Below are 16,693 nucleotides of genomic sequence, written 5' to 3'. Positions count from 1 at the left end.
CACACTCTTAGGGTACGTCTAGACTATAGGCTTTTGTCGACAGAAGTTTTGTCGACAGATATTGTCGACAAAGCTTCTGTCAACAAAGAGCGTCTAGACTACATTCAGTTCTGTCGACAAAGCAAGTTGCTTTGTCGACAAAACCCTGTAGTCTAGACACAACACTAGATGCAATAACACCTTCTGTCGACAGAACTCTGTCGACAGAAGGCGTTATGCCTCGTAAAATGAGGTTTACCAGCATCGACAAAACTGCTGAGTTCTGTTGACGTTATGTCAACAGAACTCAGCGGTAGTGTAGACGCAGGTATAGTTTTGTCGACAAAAGTCCACTTTAGAATCCATGTTAATGAAGCTAATTAAGTGGGCTGGCTATGTCCCATTCATAGTTTTTGACGTGGAAATGCGAATAAAAAAGGCAGGGAAAATTGGCTTTGTAGTGTGTTAACCAGTTAAGGTCTCTATTCAGTTCCACGGTAACAGTGTCAAGTTTCCAAATGAATTCCAGCTCTGCAGCCTCGCTCTCTCTTGGTTAATGAAATTCCTTTGTAGAAGAATGGCTACTTTTAAATCCATGATTGAGTGACCATGCACGTTAAAGTGTTCTCCTAGAGGTTTGTGTGTGTTACCATTTCTGATGTCTGATTTGTGTCCATTTATCGTTTGTTGAAGAGACTTTCCAGTTTGGCTAATATGGCAGAGGAGCAATGCTGGCACTTGATGACAAATATAACATTAGAGGATCTGCATATGTATAAGCCCCGGATGTTGTGGTTTATGTGGTTAGGTCCTGTGATAGTGTCCCTTGTATAGATGTGTGGATAGAGTTGGCAACAGGGTTTGTTGCAGGGGTAGGTTTCTGGGTGAGTGTATCTGACATGTTATGAGTGGCTGCTGGAAAGGATGTGCTTCAGGTTGGGGGACTGTCTGTATGTGAGGACTGGTCTATCTGTCAAGGTCTATAAGAGTGAGGTATCCTTTTTTTGGATATGTTATAGATTGTCAATAATGCGCTGGAGGGGTTTAAGCTGGGATCTGTAGGTGATGGCCAGTGGTGTTGTTATTTTCCGTACAGGGACTATCTCTAGTATTCAGAGTCCTGCATAAATGGGGGTGCCAGGACTGTCAGATCTAGTGAACAATGTGACAACTTCTTGCTCTTGTGAGCCTTGGAACATGACTCCCCTCACCCCTCCTCCCCCTTCATGGCCAGAATGGGTGGCCAGTTGGGCTTCTTTCTTGGATCTGAAGACCTACTGCCATGCTTATGCATATGCTTTAATGTTTCTTGGCTAGACTCCATGAACTGTGGGATCCATAATGCAGGTCCTGTCAGATTCAGGCTGGAACTCTGTGGTGGGAAGTGCACTCCTGGACTGTGCAAGTTAACATTCAGAGGAGGAAAGTTCACCGGCCAGGATCCAACTATGGCCTCATGGCAACCTCCATGGAGGAATGTAGGAGCCAGCATTCTGGAGTATGGCCAGAGAAGGAGAGGCAGATACTATACTCAGACATGACATGAGCTTCCCAAGCAGTACAGACAGCATTGATGCTTGTTACTGAATTAAAATGAAGAATGGCAGGAAATACGGACCTTGAATTCTGGCATTTTCAGTATATTACAGTATCCAGACACTGTTGCAGGGAGGAATAAAGGGGGAAAGAGGACTGAAAACCAACAAAGCAGTTTCCTGCCAAAGTCCTTAATTCTACAAATATTACTATGAACATTAATATTACAAAAAAAAATAGTACCATCTTAACTACATAATATAAATAAAAACTTTTTTTGGGAAAGTTTGGAAAGCAGAAGCTGTGACTCTGACCTTGTGGTGGTGAGAACTGAAGACACTGTTAGTCCACCATTCCCTTTAGCACATTGGGTGAAACCACAAGGCACATGCACGGACCAACAGACCCTAGTACTCCAGGTGCATGTACATAATCCTCAATGGAATGCAATAGGGACTACCACTCAAAGAAGAATGATGACTTCACTGAGAATTTTCAGTCAGGGAGAACAAACTATCTAGTTAAAAATTAAGCACAAAATTTAATATTCTGCTGGAGCTACTGTTAGTGAAATGATCATTTAGGCTAGAGGAAAGGAAAGGGGGATACCTGTTTGAATTATTGATAGGGTAATTGAAAGCATGATTATGGGGCAGTCAAAATATTTACACTTCACTTTGTAATCTGGCTCCCATGCAGGTATACTTTTCCAGCCCACAATTGCTTCTTTCATGACAAATTAAGAAACTTTAGAAACCTTTGTAAACAAAAGATGGATGGGTTCTATTTATACATTTATTGTACTGGTACTTGACAGTATTATAACCGAATGTCACCAAAATAATAATTTATATACAAGTGAAGGGAAGGAAGGACTATTTTTGAAAGGAGTTAACGTTCACAACATGTTTGTCACCACAACTCTGTATTTTCTACATTTGCATTTTGTTCCTTCGTAGCATAATCATCCCCACCTCCATTTATATGAAATTAGTGATAGACTGATTTATAATGAGATATTAGGAGTCTAGTATTAGTCTCCTAATGATATATGAACAAGAAAAATATCCAGTGTCCCATCAATTAGCAATAATAATGTTTTACTGCATGGAACACATCCATTGCTCTATATGACTGCATATACTGGACTCTATTTCATATAGCAATTTATCATGACCAAGTACAGAGGATTATACTAATAGGTTCTCTGTTTGGTGTACAGAATGACCAAGTACACAGATACTTAATTACAACATTATTTTTAGGTTCCAAAGAATGCACTAAAATACAGCTTCAAGTACAGTATGTAATAGGATTTGTGCACACATTCCACTTATAACAATGAAAGCAAAAGACTTATTTCTTTAATGGCAAGATTGTCTATGATTTTGCACTCAGTGAATTGTTAGGTGATTAAATGCAAGTTATTAAATGCAACCCCTCTCACAGTAGCAGAAATACGCCATAAATTACGATCAACTCTTTCAGAATAAATCTGTCTGGGTGGTGTCACAGCCAGAAAGAAATATTTACTCAATGAAAAGGTTTTCCACTAAAGTTTTTGTATCAACTGAGTCACTATAATTTTCAGCACTGAGACAATTTGTAAATAAGTTTAGAGTTAGTGATGAATACAAAATATTTAAGACAATGTGGGCATGAAAAAGACAGTAATAAAGCATCATTACTTTCAGGTTCATTGTGCTAATAATCTTGGTATATTTAAAGACATAGCTGTATCTTTGATTTCAATTCTAGATAGAATGTTACTATGGAACAAATAAAACAGTATTTTTCTCAATATTTTGAAGAGGGGGAAAAAGGTGCAATAAATGATGGACTGCATGCATGGCTCTGATAGGCATGCATCATGCTGGGAGCAAAAACAACAGTAGAGATGTGCAAGAAGGAGATGGGAAGAAATCTGAAGTTGTACTGTACCACGCTTTATCACAGAAGTAATGGACTAACTTCTCAACTCCTTGCCAATAGCATAATGGGAAAGCAGAGACAAGAAAAAAAGACAAGGACAATGATGTCAGAGGACCAAGACGCAACAATGAGTAATTGCCATGACTGAATTTTAACTTTTTTCCCTTCGTTTGTAAGTCCCCAATAAACTTTAAGGCCAGCTTCTAACAAAGATAGTAATGCCAATGAAAAGACTCCTCTTCATGTAATGTCTACAGTCTTTACTACTTTAACTTTAGTGCTTTAATACATGTAACCTCTTACTATTGACAGTATTTAATGAAATTTGTTATAGTGAATGTGCATGTTCATGAGTTTATACATACACATCACACACACAGAGATCAAATACATCATGTAATAACTGCAGAGCCATATGATAAACTGCATTTATAATGCAATTTTGACTTTGTTACCTTCACTGCTTATTAATCTATTTTTTCTTGGCTTCCCTTGTAACATTCAACTCATTTGAGTAGATTCAGCCAACCCCTATTTGGTTTTGGTACTCCAAAATAAAATGTCCACAAAAAGGTTTCTGCCCAAATGTGGAATTTCCTTCATTCCTGTTATCCTGGGCCAGATGGGAACTTTTTTCTTGAGAGGGTACATATCCAATATTTTGCAATCTTTCATGTGAAGAAGTAATTTTACACGAGTGGAAAGGGGTTGTTTCTAGCTTTTCACTATGACAACTCCTGCTTCTATCAATAGAAAGAACCAGAATATCAAACCTTAAAAACAGGACATATATATGCCTGGAAAGTTGTTTTTTTTAATTAGCTATATTGTATACCATAGTACAGAAGGCCACAAGGCAGCCTCATTTCACAAACTTCTATAAAAAAGATTATCCCATTTCTTTAAACCTTACCAGAAAAATTATATTAGAAATCTGTCAGATGCATAGCATACGCAAAATATTTAATAGTAAGGCATGACAAAAGTTGATAGGAGTTTGTTTGGAATGTTTTCTGTAAAATTGATTGTTTCTTTTGCTGTGAGCAATAAAGCCACCTCAATTCACAGCAATAAAACTTTACCACATCATAGTTACAAACTGGTATATACCACATTTTAAATGCTTCCAGATCTTTTGCTATTCCATTTGATACTTCTCTTACAAATGCCTACAACACGTTTTCCTATAAAATTAACCTTTTAAAAAGTTAACTTCACAATGCTGAAATCAAGGTATAAACAGTACACGTGCAAGTGCACTGTATGCAATTGTGTGTCAGAATATTTTCAATATTTTGATCATTCCCTCATCATGCCAAGCAGAGAGCATGAAGGGTTCACCAGTTTTCTAAAGCAGTCTTATTTTGCTAAGAGTATCAACTGGTGTAGCTCTCAGAACTGTAAAGCATCCCAAATAGCCAACGAGGATTAATATATTTAACCTGGCACATATATTTATTGTTTCTTGTGGAACCTCTCATGAGGTCAGGTTTGTGCTTGTTTTTAAAAAGTATAAAAAAAATCAACCTTATCATCACAAAACACACTGAAATTACTAAATTACTAAAACATTACTAAATTAGCTTATTCTAATTCATAGCATAAAGCCAGCATTGCTTAGTTTTCTTTCACCTACAATTCATGTCCTGAGAACTTGTGCCATGTGTCAGTACAATGTTATCTGTGTAACCAATCCCACAAATGAAAACTCCAGCTTTTCAGATAAGTGCGCTCCTGTTGTAGTAAATATTTGAACCTGTTGCCTAAAGAAATGACTACAATATGCTTGGATTTCAAAATGCTCACTTCTTGCCATTAATGGAACTTCCAAATTTTGATGCAAAAATTTTGAACGACTGAGGAGAGTTCACATAAAAAACTCACCATGGTAATAGCAACTAACTATATATCAATAACAAGTGGAACAAGTAGGAACATGCAGGGAACATGTAAGATTAGAACACTCATGATATAGAGTATTTGGAGATATAGGTATACAAGATGATATCCAATTTTGTTCCTGGAAATGGTATATACACAAATCACATCTTTTATTGGACAAATGATTACACACTGTAAAAGCCTAAATTCCATCACGGGATGTGAAAAATGATATTCAGAGTTATTGAGTTTAAAATATTTAATTTCACTTTTTTGTTAACATTCAGTAAAATTCAAGACATACACCCAACAATATGTTCACTAACACTGTGCAAAATCACAGAAATTACATTTGGCCATTTAAGCACTGAAGTCTGTTAGCTTGATTGTTAGTGCTGCCATATGATTGGATTGAAAACATAATTGGATTGTAAGATTTTTGTGCAGAACAAATAAAACTCTGCTAGAACTGTATAAATTACAGACTATTTCATAGCTTTATATATCGATAGTCTAAATTGTACACATCTGCAAAGAGACCGTGCTCATTAACAGAAGATATATACTGAAGTTCTGATTGTATGTAAAATTTTGCAATATCCACAACTGGAAGTAGATTTGCAGATGATAATATTAAATTGACCTCCAGAATAAATAATTACTAAAAGAAATTGACAATAATCATGGAAATCAAATATCTCCAAATGGAAACAGTTGCGTTAAATCAAGCATACACTATGTTCTTCCACAACTCTCCCACAGTAAAAACAGTCACATTAAACGCATCCAAGGCTCTATCTACTGATGATACCACATCCCATACTTATCTTCTACCAGATATTATTTTTTTGGAAATAATATTACTGTAGTAAAGATACTGATTAGATAGAACTACAGATGTTATTCCTCGTAATGTAGTCTTCTGGAAGGAATGCTTTCAAAACTGATGCCACAGAGTACTGGCTTGGCAAGTGTGCTGGTAAAAATGATATACTTTAAGATATACATAGAAACATGATTATTTCATATTTTCACACTCCTAGCTTTTTCTTTCTATATAATATACCTGCTACACTTCATACTAATGTAGTAGTTTGTATTTTCATCTGTTGTCTTTGCAGAAAAAAAGCAGATACCCATGTAACCATAGAGCATGTAGACTAAAGGCAAAGAATATATCAAATTGATTCTTTTAGGGGAGCTTACTATAAATGTGCTAATGTTAAAGGAGATAAGATACGGAGTTCATAGAGAACAGGTAATGGAATCAAAGCTTTTTGTTGCTAGTTAAATGACCATTGTGAGTAGCTGACAGTCTTAAGTCACCATTCATATAACTTGACTTCCTTGCTGATAAGCTCAGATACACTGTGTACTGAATACATAAAGTGTGATCCATTCCCTTCATCCCCTTACTCCTACAAGTGATCTTGCAGAGTCTGGCTTACCCATTGGTGGGGCAGTACAAGAATTGCGCACTGCTACAGGTTGTGCTATACCGCTGCATAGAACAAATCAGTCTACTGACATAATCAAATTGGCACCTTTTGTGAACACTAAATTATGTAAGAAAAGCGTAAGGTGATAGCATATCTGACTAGTCCCTGGAAAAGATCTGTTATGGAGAATTTAACCTTAGGATTAGGATTGTTTAAATGAGTATTTTTCACAAAAATGCCAAGAAAGTATTTTACATTTCTTTAAAATATATTAAATGGCATGAGATTTTCCTTGTGAGCTTTTTCTTACAATTATTTCAGTACAAATTTAATTTACATTTAACAGTTTTTTAGAATGCAGTTTACTTTTAAAGTTGCACAGAATTTTAAACCTTAATTTAGTTTAACAACAAAATACATTTTCACTGTACTTCTGATCGAAACACACTAGTATAGCTGAGCTGTAATTTGCAAATTACAATAAATTTGTATTTATTAACTGGTTAAATTTCCTTTGCCATACACAGAATATTTTATTCAAAATACTGAAGCTCAAAATAAGACTTATTATTTTTCTATTATCTATTTAAGCACTTAGTTTAAAAAAAGCAGTTCTGACTTTTGTAGTGTAGATCTAAGGCAACAGAACAATTTTAGTTTGCACATTAATTAGCTCAAACCAGGGCAGCCAACAGACTTTGTCTGGCCCTGACCAATGGGGGAAAGAGGAAGTCAACTCTTATCATCCTGGAAGGGGTGGAGCTATTCTCCCCTGGCCAGCTGTCAATGCCAGCTGGAATGCTGGAAGTGAAATGGCTGGGGGCCTTGGCTGCTGCTGTTGCCGCTGCCTTGGTAGCAGCTCAGCGCCCCAGGCCCTTTTCAATCACCAGGCTCAGGGCATGCCTTCCTCCTCCCCTATGCCCCCCTCCATCAACAGCCCTGGCTCAAGCAGTAATTACCACATAAGTAATTTAGTAAATCATGCATGCTTTAGAACAGCCATTCATAGTGCATCAGACATTTTTTCACAACAAACAATTTTAAAGCAAAAAATATTTGATTTGCAACAGCCACCCGGAAAACCATAAAAAGCTCCCTCTGAGGCTGCAGTGAGAACATGACTTCTAAGCAAGATCACATGCAGAATTTGAATTAAAGACCACACAACAACAGCACAATGTGATAGGACAATAGAGAAGGAAGGGAAATACAGGAAGCAGAGTTATGTTAGACAAGACTGGAAAGAAGGGCTTATATGTTGGTCTCAGCTTTGAGTAACTATTATAAAGTTTTAACTTGTAGCTGCTAGAGACTGCAGGAAGCACTTGGATTAGGCCACAGATGATTGGATATGCCTGAAAATTTCTGCCTGAGAAACTTGTTACGTGAACAATGCATGCAAAGGGAAAGTTTATACTGGAACACAGTGAGGGAAATGAGTGAGAGATACAGACTCACTCTGTTTGCGGTGCGGTGGAACAGTCCGAGGGATGCCCTGGAATGAGCCCTGCCAGGGAGTGAAGGAAGGAACAGAATACCCACCCTGTACAGAAAGAGAAGGGGAAAAGGTATAATAAAAAAGAGAACAGGAGGAAAAAAAGCCACCAAAAAGCCACACAGGTCCTTTTTCTAATAAATAAATAATGCTGTCATTTACAATTATTCGCTTTTGCTAAACTTAACACCACAAATTATTAAAACCATTAGCAAACCTAGACAAGTTATGATTCCCTCATTACACTAGTCAGATCCCTTGTCTGACAACTATATCAGCGACCCCATGGTTTATAAAATATCTATTTAAAATGACATATATAGTCATACTTTTTTTGGTAAAACAAGTTTTTTCATTTTAGAAAATACATTTCAAGGGGAAAAACATGGCTTTAGGTATTCATTTTTTATGCCAAAAATAGCTCCATCTATTTAAACTTGGGAGCTGCATACAACTGGGCAGCTGCAAAATAAATTTTTTTCATATAATGTTTATAGGCAAAAATTTATATTCAAAGCACCTCAATGGGAGTCAGAATATGTCTACAGGTTGCACCTCCCATAACCAGAATTCTCTGGTTCAGCAACCTCCATGGTCCAGCAGGACCATAGATTTTCCTTGATCAGAGAATCTCGGTAGCTTAGAGGCAGGAGGGCAATCCAAGAGGGGCCAGGTTGAAGCAGTGGGATGGGTCAGGAGCTGGCAGCAGCCCCCAACAGCCTGTGGCACTGGGACCAGGTTGGGGCAGATCCCAGAGGCACAGGTTAGGGCCAGCGACAGCCTGTGGTAGCGTGGGACTGGGGCCAGAGCCTGCAAGCTGCTGCAGGGCAGGAGCCAACGCTCTCGGTGGCCCGCGGCAGAGGGATTGGGTTTAGGGATGGAGAAAGTCCCAGCAGCTCACGGCAACCGGGGGCTGGAGCCCCAGACAGCCTACAGAAGCGGGGCCAGAATGAGACTGGAGCCCAAGCCCATGGCAGCTCAACCAGGGAAAAAGCCAGCTCCCAGCAGCCTGTGGTAGCACAGACCTGGAGCCTACGGCAGTGCAGGCTGCTGGAGCCCGGCAGGCAGTCCGGCTGGGGCAGCAGCTGCAGGGTCAGTGACCCACAAGGCAGCCTGGCAGGGATTGGAGGGAGTCCCTTCTCCACCCCAGAGTTGGCAGAGTTGGCAGCTGGGGACTGTGGCAGGGAACCATCTCTAGTTGGGCATATTCCCTGGTTCGGGACTGGTCAAGTCCTGAGAGTGCCAGATAAAACATGTCCAACCTGTATTGAACCATTTTATTTTATTAGAAAGACGTAAGAGCTTTAGAATAATAAAAAAAAACCAAAAAAAAAAAAAAAAACCCAACAAAAAACCCTCCTATCAACCGAATGGAGAGAAGGTGTTCTGACAAGCTTATCTGTGGGCTTTAGTCCACATCTTTCAGATATGGGAAAGAGTAGTCACTGAATGCAAAAAGGCATAGATGTGAAGTTTGATAGTATCTTTATGCTTTACTGTATGTAGCATGAACCCTCCATTATTGGATAAAATGTCACAAAATTATATGCATAGCTATCTTTAAATACTCTCTGAAATGCGAGATTTGTCCTGCAATATTATTGTTGTCCTGCCTGGTTGTATATTTGGTATTTAAAATGACATACCGTAATTTAGCGAATATACCCCACACCCAAATATAACCCGCACCTGAATATACCCCGCGTTTTTTTCTATTTCAGTAAAAAAAAAACTTGTATACCCCGTGCACGAGTATAACCCACGGGGTATACAAGACTTTTCTGTGCCAGGGGTATATTTGCTAATTTATGGTGGGGGGAGGGGAATTAGCCAGCCACTCACCGCCCCAGTTCCTGCTTAGCCACCAGCCTCCGGGCGGGGGAGCACTCACCCCCCGTTCCTGCGCAGCCACAGGAACCACCAGCCTCCGGGCGGGGGAGCGCTCACCCCCCCCGCCCCGTTTTTGCTCAGCCACAGGAACCACCAGCCTCTGGTGAGTTAAAAAAAAAAAAACAAAAAAAAAACCCGATACACCCCGCACCTGAATATACCCCGCGGGGTGGGGGTGGGGGTGCGGGTTTTGTAAAAACGAATATAACCTATGGATTATATTTGCTAAATTACGGTAGTTGCATTTCAATATAAATTCTTTTAGACCTTGATGGTGATGGTCTTCTAGGACAGAAAACAAACTAGGTTTTTTATGAGGACAGCGTTTTTCTCCAGAACTTTACCTTTCAAATAAATCCATCCAGATTGGAATTTCTCTCTCTCTCTCTCAGGTCATGAAATAATCCAGGCTTCCTCCTCAAACCCAAAATCCAGGGTATTTTACCATCTATTACTAAAACTAAAAACTTCTGCTTTCACAGATTGTGTAGTATGGAGAAATAAGCATTAAAACTTCCAGGAAAATAGATGATTTTAACAACAGACAATGGATGCAAGATTATGAAACTGGAGATAAAATTTGTATATCAGAAAGAGCAAAAGGGTTTCCCAGAATTTCTCTCTAAGCACAGATGACTCCCTCCCCATGTTAAAAAAAAAATTCTCCAATTTCTGAACTCTTTCAGTATCTGGATTCTCTTCCAAGAACGCTTAGCAACATAGTTATTTCTATTAAAATATTCTTTATTATTTAGTCAAGTGATAGCCTAATTTTGAATAAGATGATCAGAAGGTCAAGAATACATTTTGACTTTTTCATGACATTAAAACTCATCATAAGAATATAAAAAATGTGTTGGTTGGCTCCAGGGAAGTAAGATGCAGTGATGGTGGATACACCAGTTCCAGAGGCGTATAGCCTCCATACAGAGAGAGCAAGAACACGCACCTCCCTGTTGATTGTTGTAAAACATTGTAGTGACATTGTAAGGATGCGCACCATGGAACCCTGAATGTGTTAATGGAAGTGTTTGAAGGTGCTGTGCACAGCTTGGAGCTCCAGGAGATGGATGCAGAGCCTGGACTCATGGGTGGACCACTTGCCCTGAGTGAAGTGATGCTGGAAATGGGAGCCCCAGCTGAGGAGACACACATCTATGGTAATGTGGCTGGATTGCTGTGCCTGACGAAACGAAAAGGAGATTCTTTGGGTCATTTCATCATCATAATGATGAAAGGACAGTTGGGGGGACCGAGACATGTCTGTGCACCCAGTGTTTGGATGGCGTGTAGACTGAGGCAAGCCAATGTTGACGGCACCAGAAGACACGCATGTCGGACGACATATATTGTAGCGGCCATGTGCTGCATAAGCCAAAGGCAGGTAAGTATGGGGACTGTGGGGCTCAACACCATGGTCGAAAATCAAACTTTTTATTGCTTCACAGTATCGGTGGGGAGGTACACTCATGCTATGGTAGAATTGAGACGTGCTCCTATGAATTCTAGGGATCGAATCAGGCATAGGATAGACTTCTGCTTATTGATAATGAGGCTGAGAGATTTGAAAAACTCCTTGGTGAAGAGTAACATATTTCTTGTGATCTGCTGTGAAGGGCCTTGGATGAGGCAATTGTTTAGGCATGGAAATATAGTGACTTTGCAATGAAGGCATGCTGCTGCTATAGTCAGCGTCTTAGAGAAGACTCTGGAGGCAGATGAAAGTCCCAAAGTTAGAACACTGTACTGGAAATGGTCTGAAGCTACCATAAAAGCAAAGGAAATGTCTGTGTGCTGGGTGTATGGTTATATGAAAATGCTCATCTTGGATGTTGAAGACTGCAAACCAGTCTTCCTTGTCCAGTAACGGGATAATTGACACAAGTGTGAATCATTGTTGAATCATTGTTTGCGGAGGTATTTGTTTAAATGGGTCTCTAGCCACTCATTCTTTTTTTCATGAGAAAGTAATTGGAGTAAAATCTCCTGCCCTGATATTTCTTGGGTACTCTCTTTAGAACTCCTATGCGTAAGAGGCAAGGTACGTCTTGACAGAACAGCATTTCATGAGAGTGGTCCCTGATGAGGTACGGAGAAGGTGGGGCGGTTGGAGGAACTGAAAGTAGGGGAATGGAATAGCTGCACTTGATGATCTCTAGGACCCAGCGATCCGTGGTAATTGCTGTCCACTGCTTGTAAAAAGGGTGCAAATGGTAATCATAGAATACTAGGACTGGAAGGGACCTCAAGACCTCAAGACGTCATCGAGTCCAGTCCCCTGCCCTCGTGTAATGGAATATGATATATTGGGAAGGCACTGGTGGAATGGAAAGGTTGTGTAAGCCTTCGACCAAAGCCTCAAACCTGCTGCTTGGAAGCTTAATGAGGGGTGTTAGAAGCCCATCAGCACTGGCTTCTTGGTGAGGGGCGACTATTGCAAAATAGCCTTTGATGTTGTTCCCTGCCAAATGTAAGGTCTCTCTGACTCTGGTAGGTAATACATTGTCTCCTACAATATGAGGGTGCATACATCCCCAAAGTGTGTAAGGTGGTCCTTGCTGGAGTGAAGTACTTCATCCGTTTTCATCACAAAGACCTTATCTTTGTCAAACGGTAGGTCCTCCACTTTGGTCTGGAGTTCTTTGAGGACCCCTGCTGTTTGTAACTATGACTTGCATCTTATCACAATAGATGCTGCAGTTGCTCTCACAGCTGCGTCAGTGAAGTAGAACACCATTTGCAGTGCTGTGCAAGATGTAGTGTAACCTTCCTGTATAAATTTTAATATAGGTCTTTTATTGTCAGGAAGGTGTTGCATTAATTCTGTCACTTTAGCATAATTATCAAAATTGTGATTGCCTAATAGTACTGTATAGTTGGCTATTCAAAGCTGCAGTGTTGAGGAATACATTTTCCAGCCAAACAGATCTAACTATACGCGATCCTTGTCCTGAGTGGCGGATATGTAGTGTGGGGTATTAGATCTATGCTGCGCCACATCAACCACTAGACAATTTTGTTGCAGATGAAGGAATAAAAAGTCCATGCCTTTGGAGGGGACATAATATTTCTTGTCTGCCCTCTTCTTGGTGGGTGGGGCTGTGGCTGGTGTCTGCCAGACCTCTTCTGCTGGTTCCCATAATTGCCGTGGCTATGGGAAGTGCAATCCTTGATTTGGTGGAGGGATGAAGGTTCTTCAAAATCTTATGTTTTTCTGGCATCTTTGATAATACCACCAATCTGGATAGTAGGAACCCTTTTGAACAAGTCCTTGAATTGCTTCAGGTCATCTGTTGGTGACAGGTCATCAGGGATAACTGCTTCATCTGGTGATGAGGAGGATTTGTCAGTTGGTGATACATCAGGTTGGTCGGCATCAGGGTCATCAATGATCCGTTCCTCCTCTGTGTCCAAATCCACCATTGGTGTAGTGACCATATTTTCTAAACCAAAATTAGACACACATTAGCCATACCCCTGTCAAGGCTGATTCCCCATTCTGGCACGATGAATGTAGAAGTGAGGCCCTGCAAAAGTACCGCAAAACCTTATATTTCCAGGCTTTGGTATAAAACTTTTGTCCCAAAACCTAAAAACCTAGATTTTGGGGATAAAAATCCGCTGCCACCACCCAAGTAATGGTAAGAAAACTAGGGAAGAGATCACTTGAGAAATCTTAGCCCTAAAGTAAACCCAGGACACAAAGATTAATCAATACCAGGTTATTAAAAAGGAAAGAACTTTTATTATCACCACAATATTCCTGTTACAAGCATAATGACTAGATGGAAAAGTCATCAATTAATATACTCATGGGGGGACTCCCATGGGCCAAAAACTTAGTTACAAAGAAGAGGAAAACCCATTTTAAAATGCACAGATATCAGATTCCTATTCCCAAACCATAAAACAATAACACCTAATGGACTTAACTAAACTTTATCCAACTTACAGATAGTGAAGAGTCTTTTCTTGGAGATAGACATGTTGTCTGTCCCCCTCAGTATCTGGAGAGTAAACTGCCCAGAGGCAAAGGAGGGAAAACCCCAAAATTCCTTTGTCTCACTTTGAAATCCCTATCTGCATTTCTATAGACTGACTGCTACCTGGTTAGGTACAGTTAACCCCTTCGTCTCCAGGCTGCTGCCCATCCCTCATGACCATGACATGCTCCCCAAATTGCAGACAGTGCTGAACAGCTTCTGGCCACATTGGCTGTGATTTCTTCGTGGAGGTCTGGGATAAAACATAGTAAATAAGTACATGCACACTTTACTAGACTATGGAATACATGAAAATTAAACAAGATCCTTCCACATCAGTGGAGTACCATGACAGATATACTGAGAGTGTCCAAAGTAACTGAGTCCGGAAATGCCTCTCGAGAGAGGGTGTCAGCCACCTTGTTAGGGGCTCCTGAAACATGCTGTACATCAATGTCAAAGTCTTGGAGTGCCAAACTCCACCGAAGGAGTTTTTTGTTGGTCGTTTTCACTGAATGAAGCCACTGAAGAGCAGAGTGGTCAGTCTGCAGATGAAAGCGTCGTCCACACACATACGGTCTTAGCTTCTCTAGAGCATACACAATTGCATAGCACTTCTTCTCTGAGTCAGACCAGTGGCCTTGTCTTTCAGACAATTTTTTGCTGAGAAACACGACAGGGGGGAGTTGTTGATCTGGTCCTTCCTGCATCAGAACTGCCCCCACACCCCGCTCGGACGTGTCTGTGGTGACGATGAAAGGCTTGTCATAGTCTGGGGTCTTCAGCACAGGGTCAGACATAAGAGCCACCTTGAGCTGGTGAAAAGCTTCCTGGCACTGGTCAGTCCACTTGACCCCATTAGGTTGGTTTTTCCTGGTTAGATCTGTTAGAGGTGTGATGACCTCACTGTAGTTAGGGTTAGGTTTAGGGTTAGGGTACAAAGCCTGTAATACCTTGCCAAGCCTAAGAAGGACTGAACCTGTTTTTTTGACTTGGGGGCAGGCCAGTTTATTATAGCCTCTACCTTAGCCTGTAGAGGGTTGATACTTCCTTGATGCATCTGGTGTCCAAAGTGTAAGTCACCCTGTTCAAGCCAATTTGATTTTTTGTTGTTGCTTTTAACTGTTAGCCTTGCCTCCCTTACATGTTGTAAGACAGCTTGGAGGTGTTCTAGGTGCTCTGCCCATGAATCAGAGAATACGGCCACATAATCTAGATAGGCCACAGAAAATACTACAAATCTGGCTAATAGAGTATCCATGAGCCTTTGGAAGGTTGTAGGTGCGTTGAGCAGCCTGAAAGGAAGAATATTAACTCATATAGGCCGATGTGTGTAATGAAGGCTGATTTTTTTCCTTCACTGCTTCCACCAGAGGTACCTGCCAGTACCCCTTGGTTAAGTCTAGGGTGGAGATGAACTGGGCATGCCCCAATTTCTCCAACAGCTCATCTGTGCATGGCATGGGGTAGTTGTCTGGGCGAGTTACAGCATTTAGCTTACGGTAGTCCACACAAAAAACGATTTCCCCGTCTGGCTTGGGAACTAGGACTACTGGAGAAGCCCGTGTGCTCGCCGAAGGGTGAATTATGCCCATTTCTAACATGTCCGTGATTTCCCTCTCTATAGCCACTTTGGCTGGAGGAGCCATTCGGTAGGGTTGGACCGTGACTGGACAAACATCCCCTGTGCCAATGGAGTGAGACGCCCGTTTGGTCTGTCCCGAGATGGCTGAGAACACTGGGGTGAACTGGGTGCATAGCTGCACAGTCTGTCAGCGCTGCTCACGGCTGAGGCTCAGTGAGAGGCTTACCTCTTCTACTCCACCCTTATCTTTCCCGTCATAGTAGGCTCCCTCGGGCCACTCTGTGTCCTCCTTCTCCTGGGCTGTAACCTGAAGAACCTTGAATTCTCGGGAATAAAAGGGCTTTAGAGAGTTGACATGATATACCTTAGGTTTAAGGTAAGGGTCAGGGAATGCTATGAGGTAATTAACCACCCGTAGACACTCCTGGACTGTGATTCGTCCATCCCAGGATGTTTCCATCTTATTTCTCTGGAGTGCCTTCAGTATCCTGACTTGCTCCCCTATTTTGAAGGACAGGTCCCTGGCATGTTTATCATACCAGGCCTTTTGCTCTTGCTAAGCATTCTGCAAGTTCTCTTGTGTGAGAGTTAGAGAGTCTCTAATGGTATTTTGGAGGTTGTACACAAAATCCAAAATGTTGGTTCCCAGGGACGGGTTAGTCCCTTCCCATTGCTGCTTTACAAGCTGTAAGGGACCCTTAACTTTGCGGCCATACATCAGTTCAAAAGGTGAGAATCCCAAACTGGGATGTGGGACATCTCTATAGGCAAACAGTAATTGCTGTAAAGCCAGGTCCCAGTCATTGAAGCATTCATTCACAAACTTGCATATCATGGCTTGCAAAGTCCCATTAAATCTTTCCACCAGGCCATTTGTTTGATGGTGGTAGGGGGTAGCAACTAGGTGATCTACCTCATGAGCGCTATCTGCTTCCCTGGTGCCTGATCCCCCCCACTCCTCACCCTCTTCTGC

The 16,693-nt window shown here is 41.0% G+C and overlaps 1 protein-coding gene across 9 annotated transcripts in view; it reads right to left on the bottom strand.

Moving 5' to 3' along the window:
* The window catches only part of CCSER2 (coiled-coil serine rich protein 2), a 223,055-nt gene that overhangs the window by 20,391 nt on the left and 185,971 nt on the right, over positions 1-16,693 (bottom strand). Inside the window, exons 10-11 of one of the 9 annotated variants that reach the window (XM_075934841.2) lie at positions 8,226-8,310; positions 3,457-3,496 (exon numbers count right to left, since the gene is read on the bottom strand). The exons of 4 other annotated variants lie outside the window; for them this stretch is intronic. In XM_075934841.2, the coding sequence (XP_075790956.2) occupies positions 3,457-3,496; positions 8,226-8,310 (125 nt within the window). Of the gene's footprint in view, positions 1-3,456; positions 6,305-8,225; positions 8,311-8,331; positions 13,596-15,157; positions 15,431-15,946; positions 16,061-16,693 lie in introns of those variants that run through there. 4 more of the 9 variants (XM_075934843.2, XM_075934839.2, XM_075934842.2 and 1 more) reach the window with 4 other exon arrangements.

This window comes from Pelodiscus sinensis, chromosome 8 (genome assembly GCF_052426305.1).
Source record: "Pelodiscus sinensis isolate ZL-2025 chromosome 8, ASM5242630v1, whole genome shotgun sequence".
Classification (NCBI taxonomy): domain Eukaryota; kingdom Metazoa; phylum Chordata; order Testudines; family Trionychidae; genus Pelodiscus; species Pelodiscus sinensis.
The sequence above is the reverse complement of the archived record's forward strand: the minus strand, read 5'-3'. Positions and strand labels throughout refer to the sequence as shown.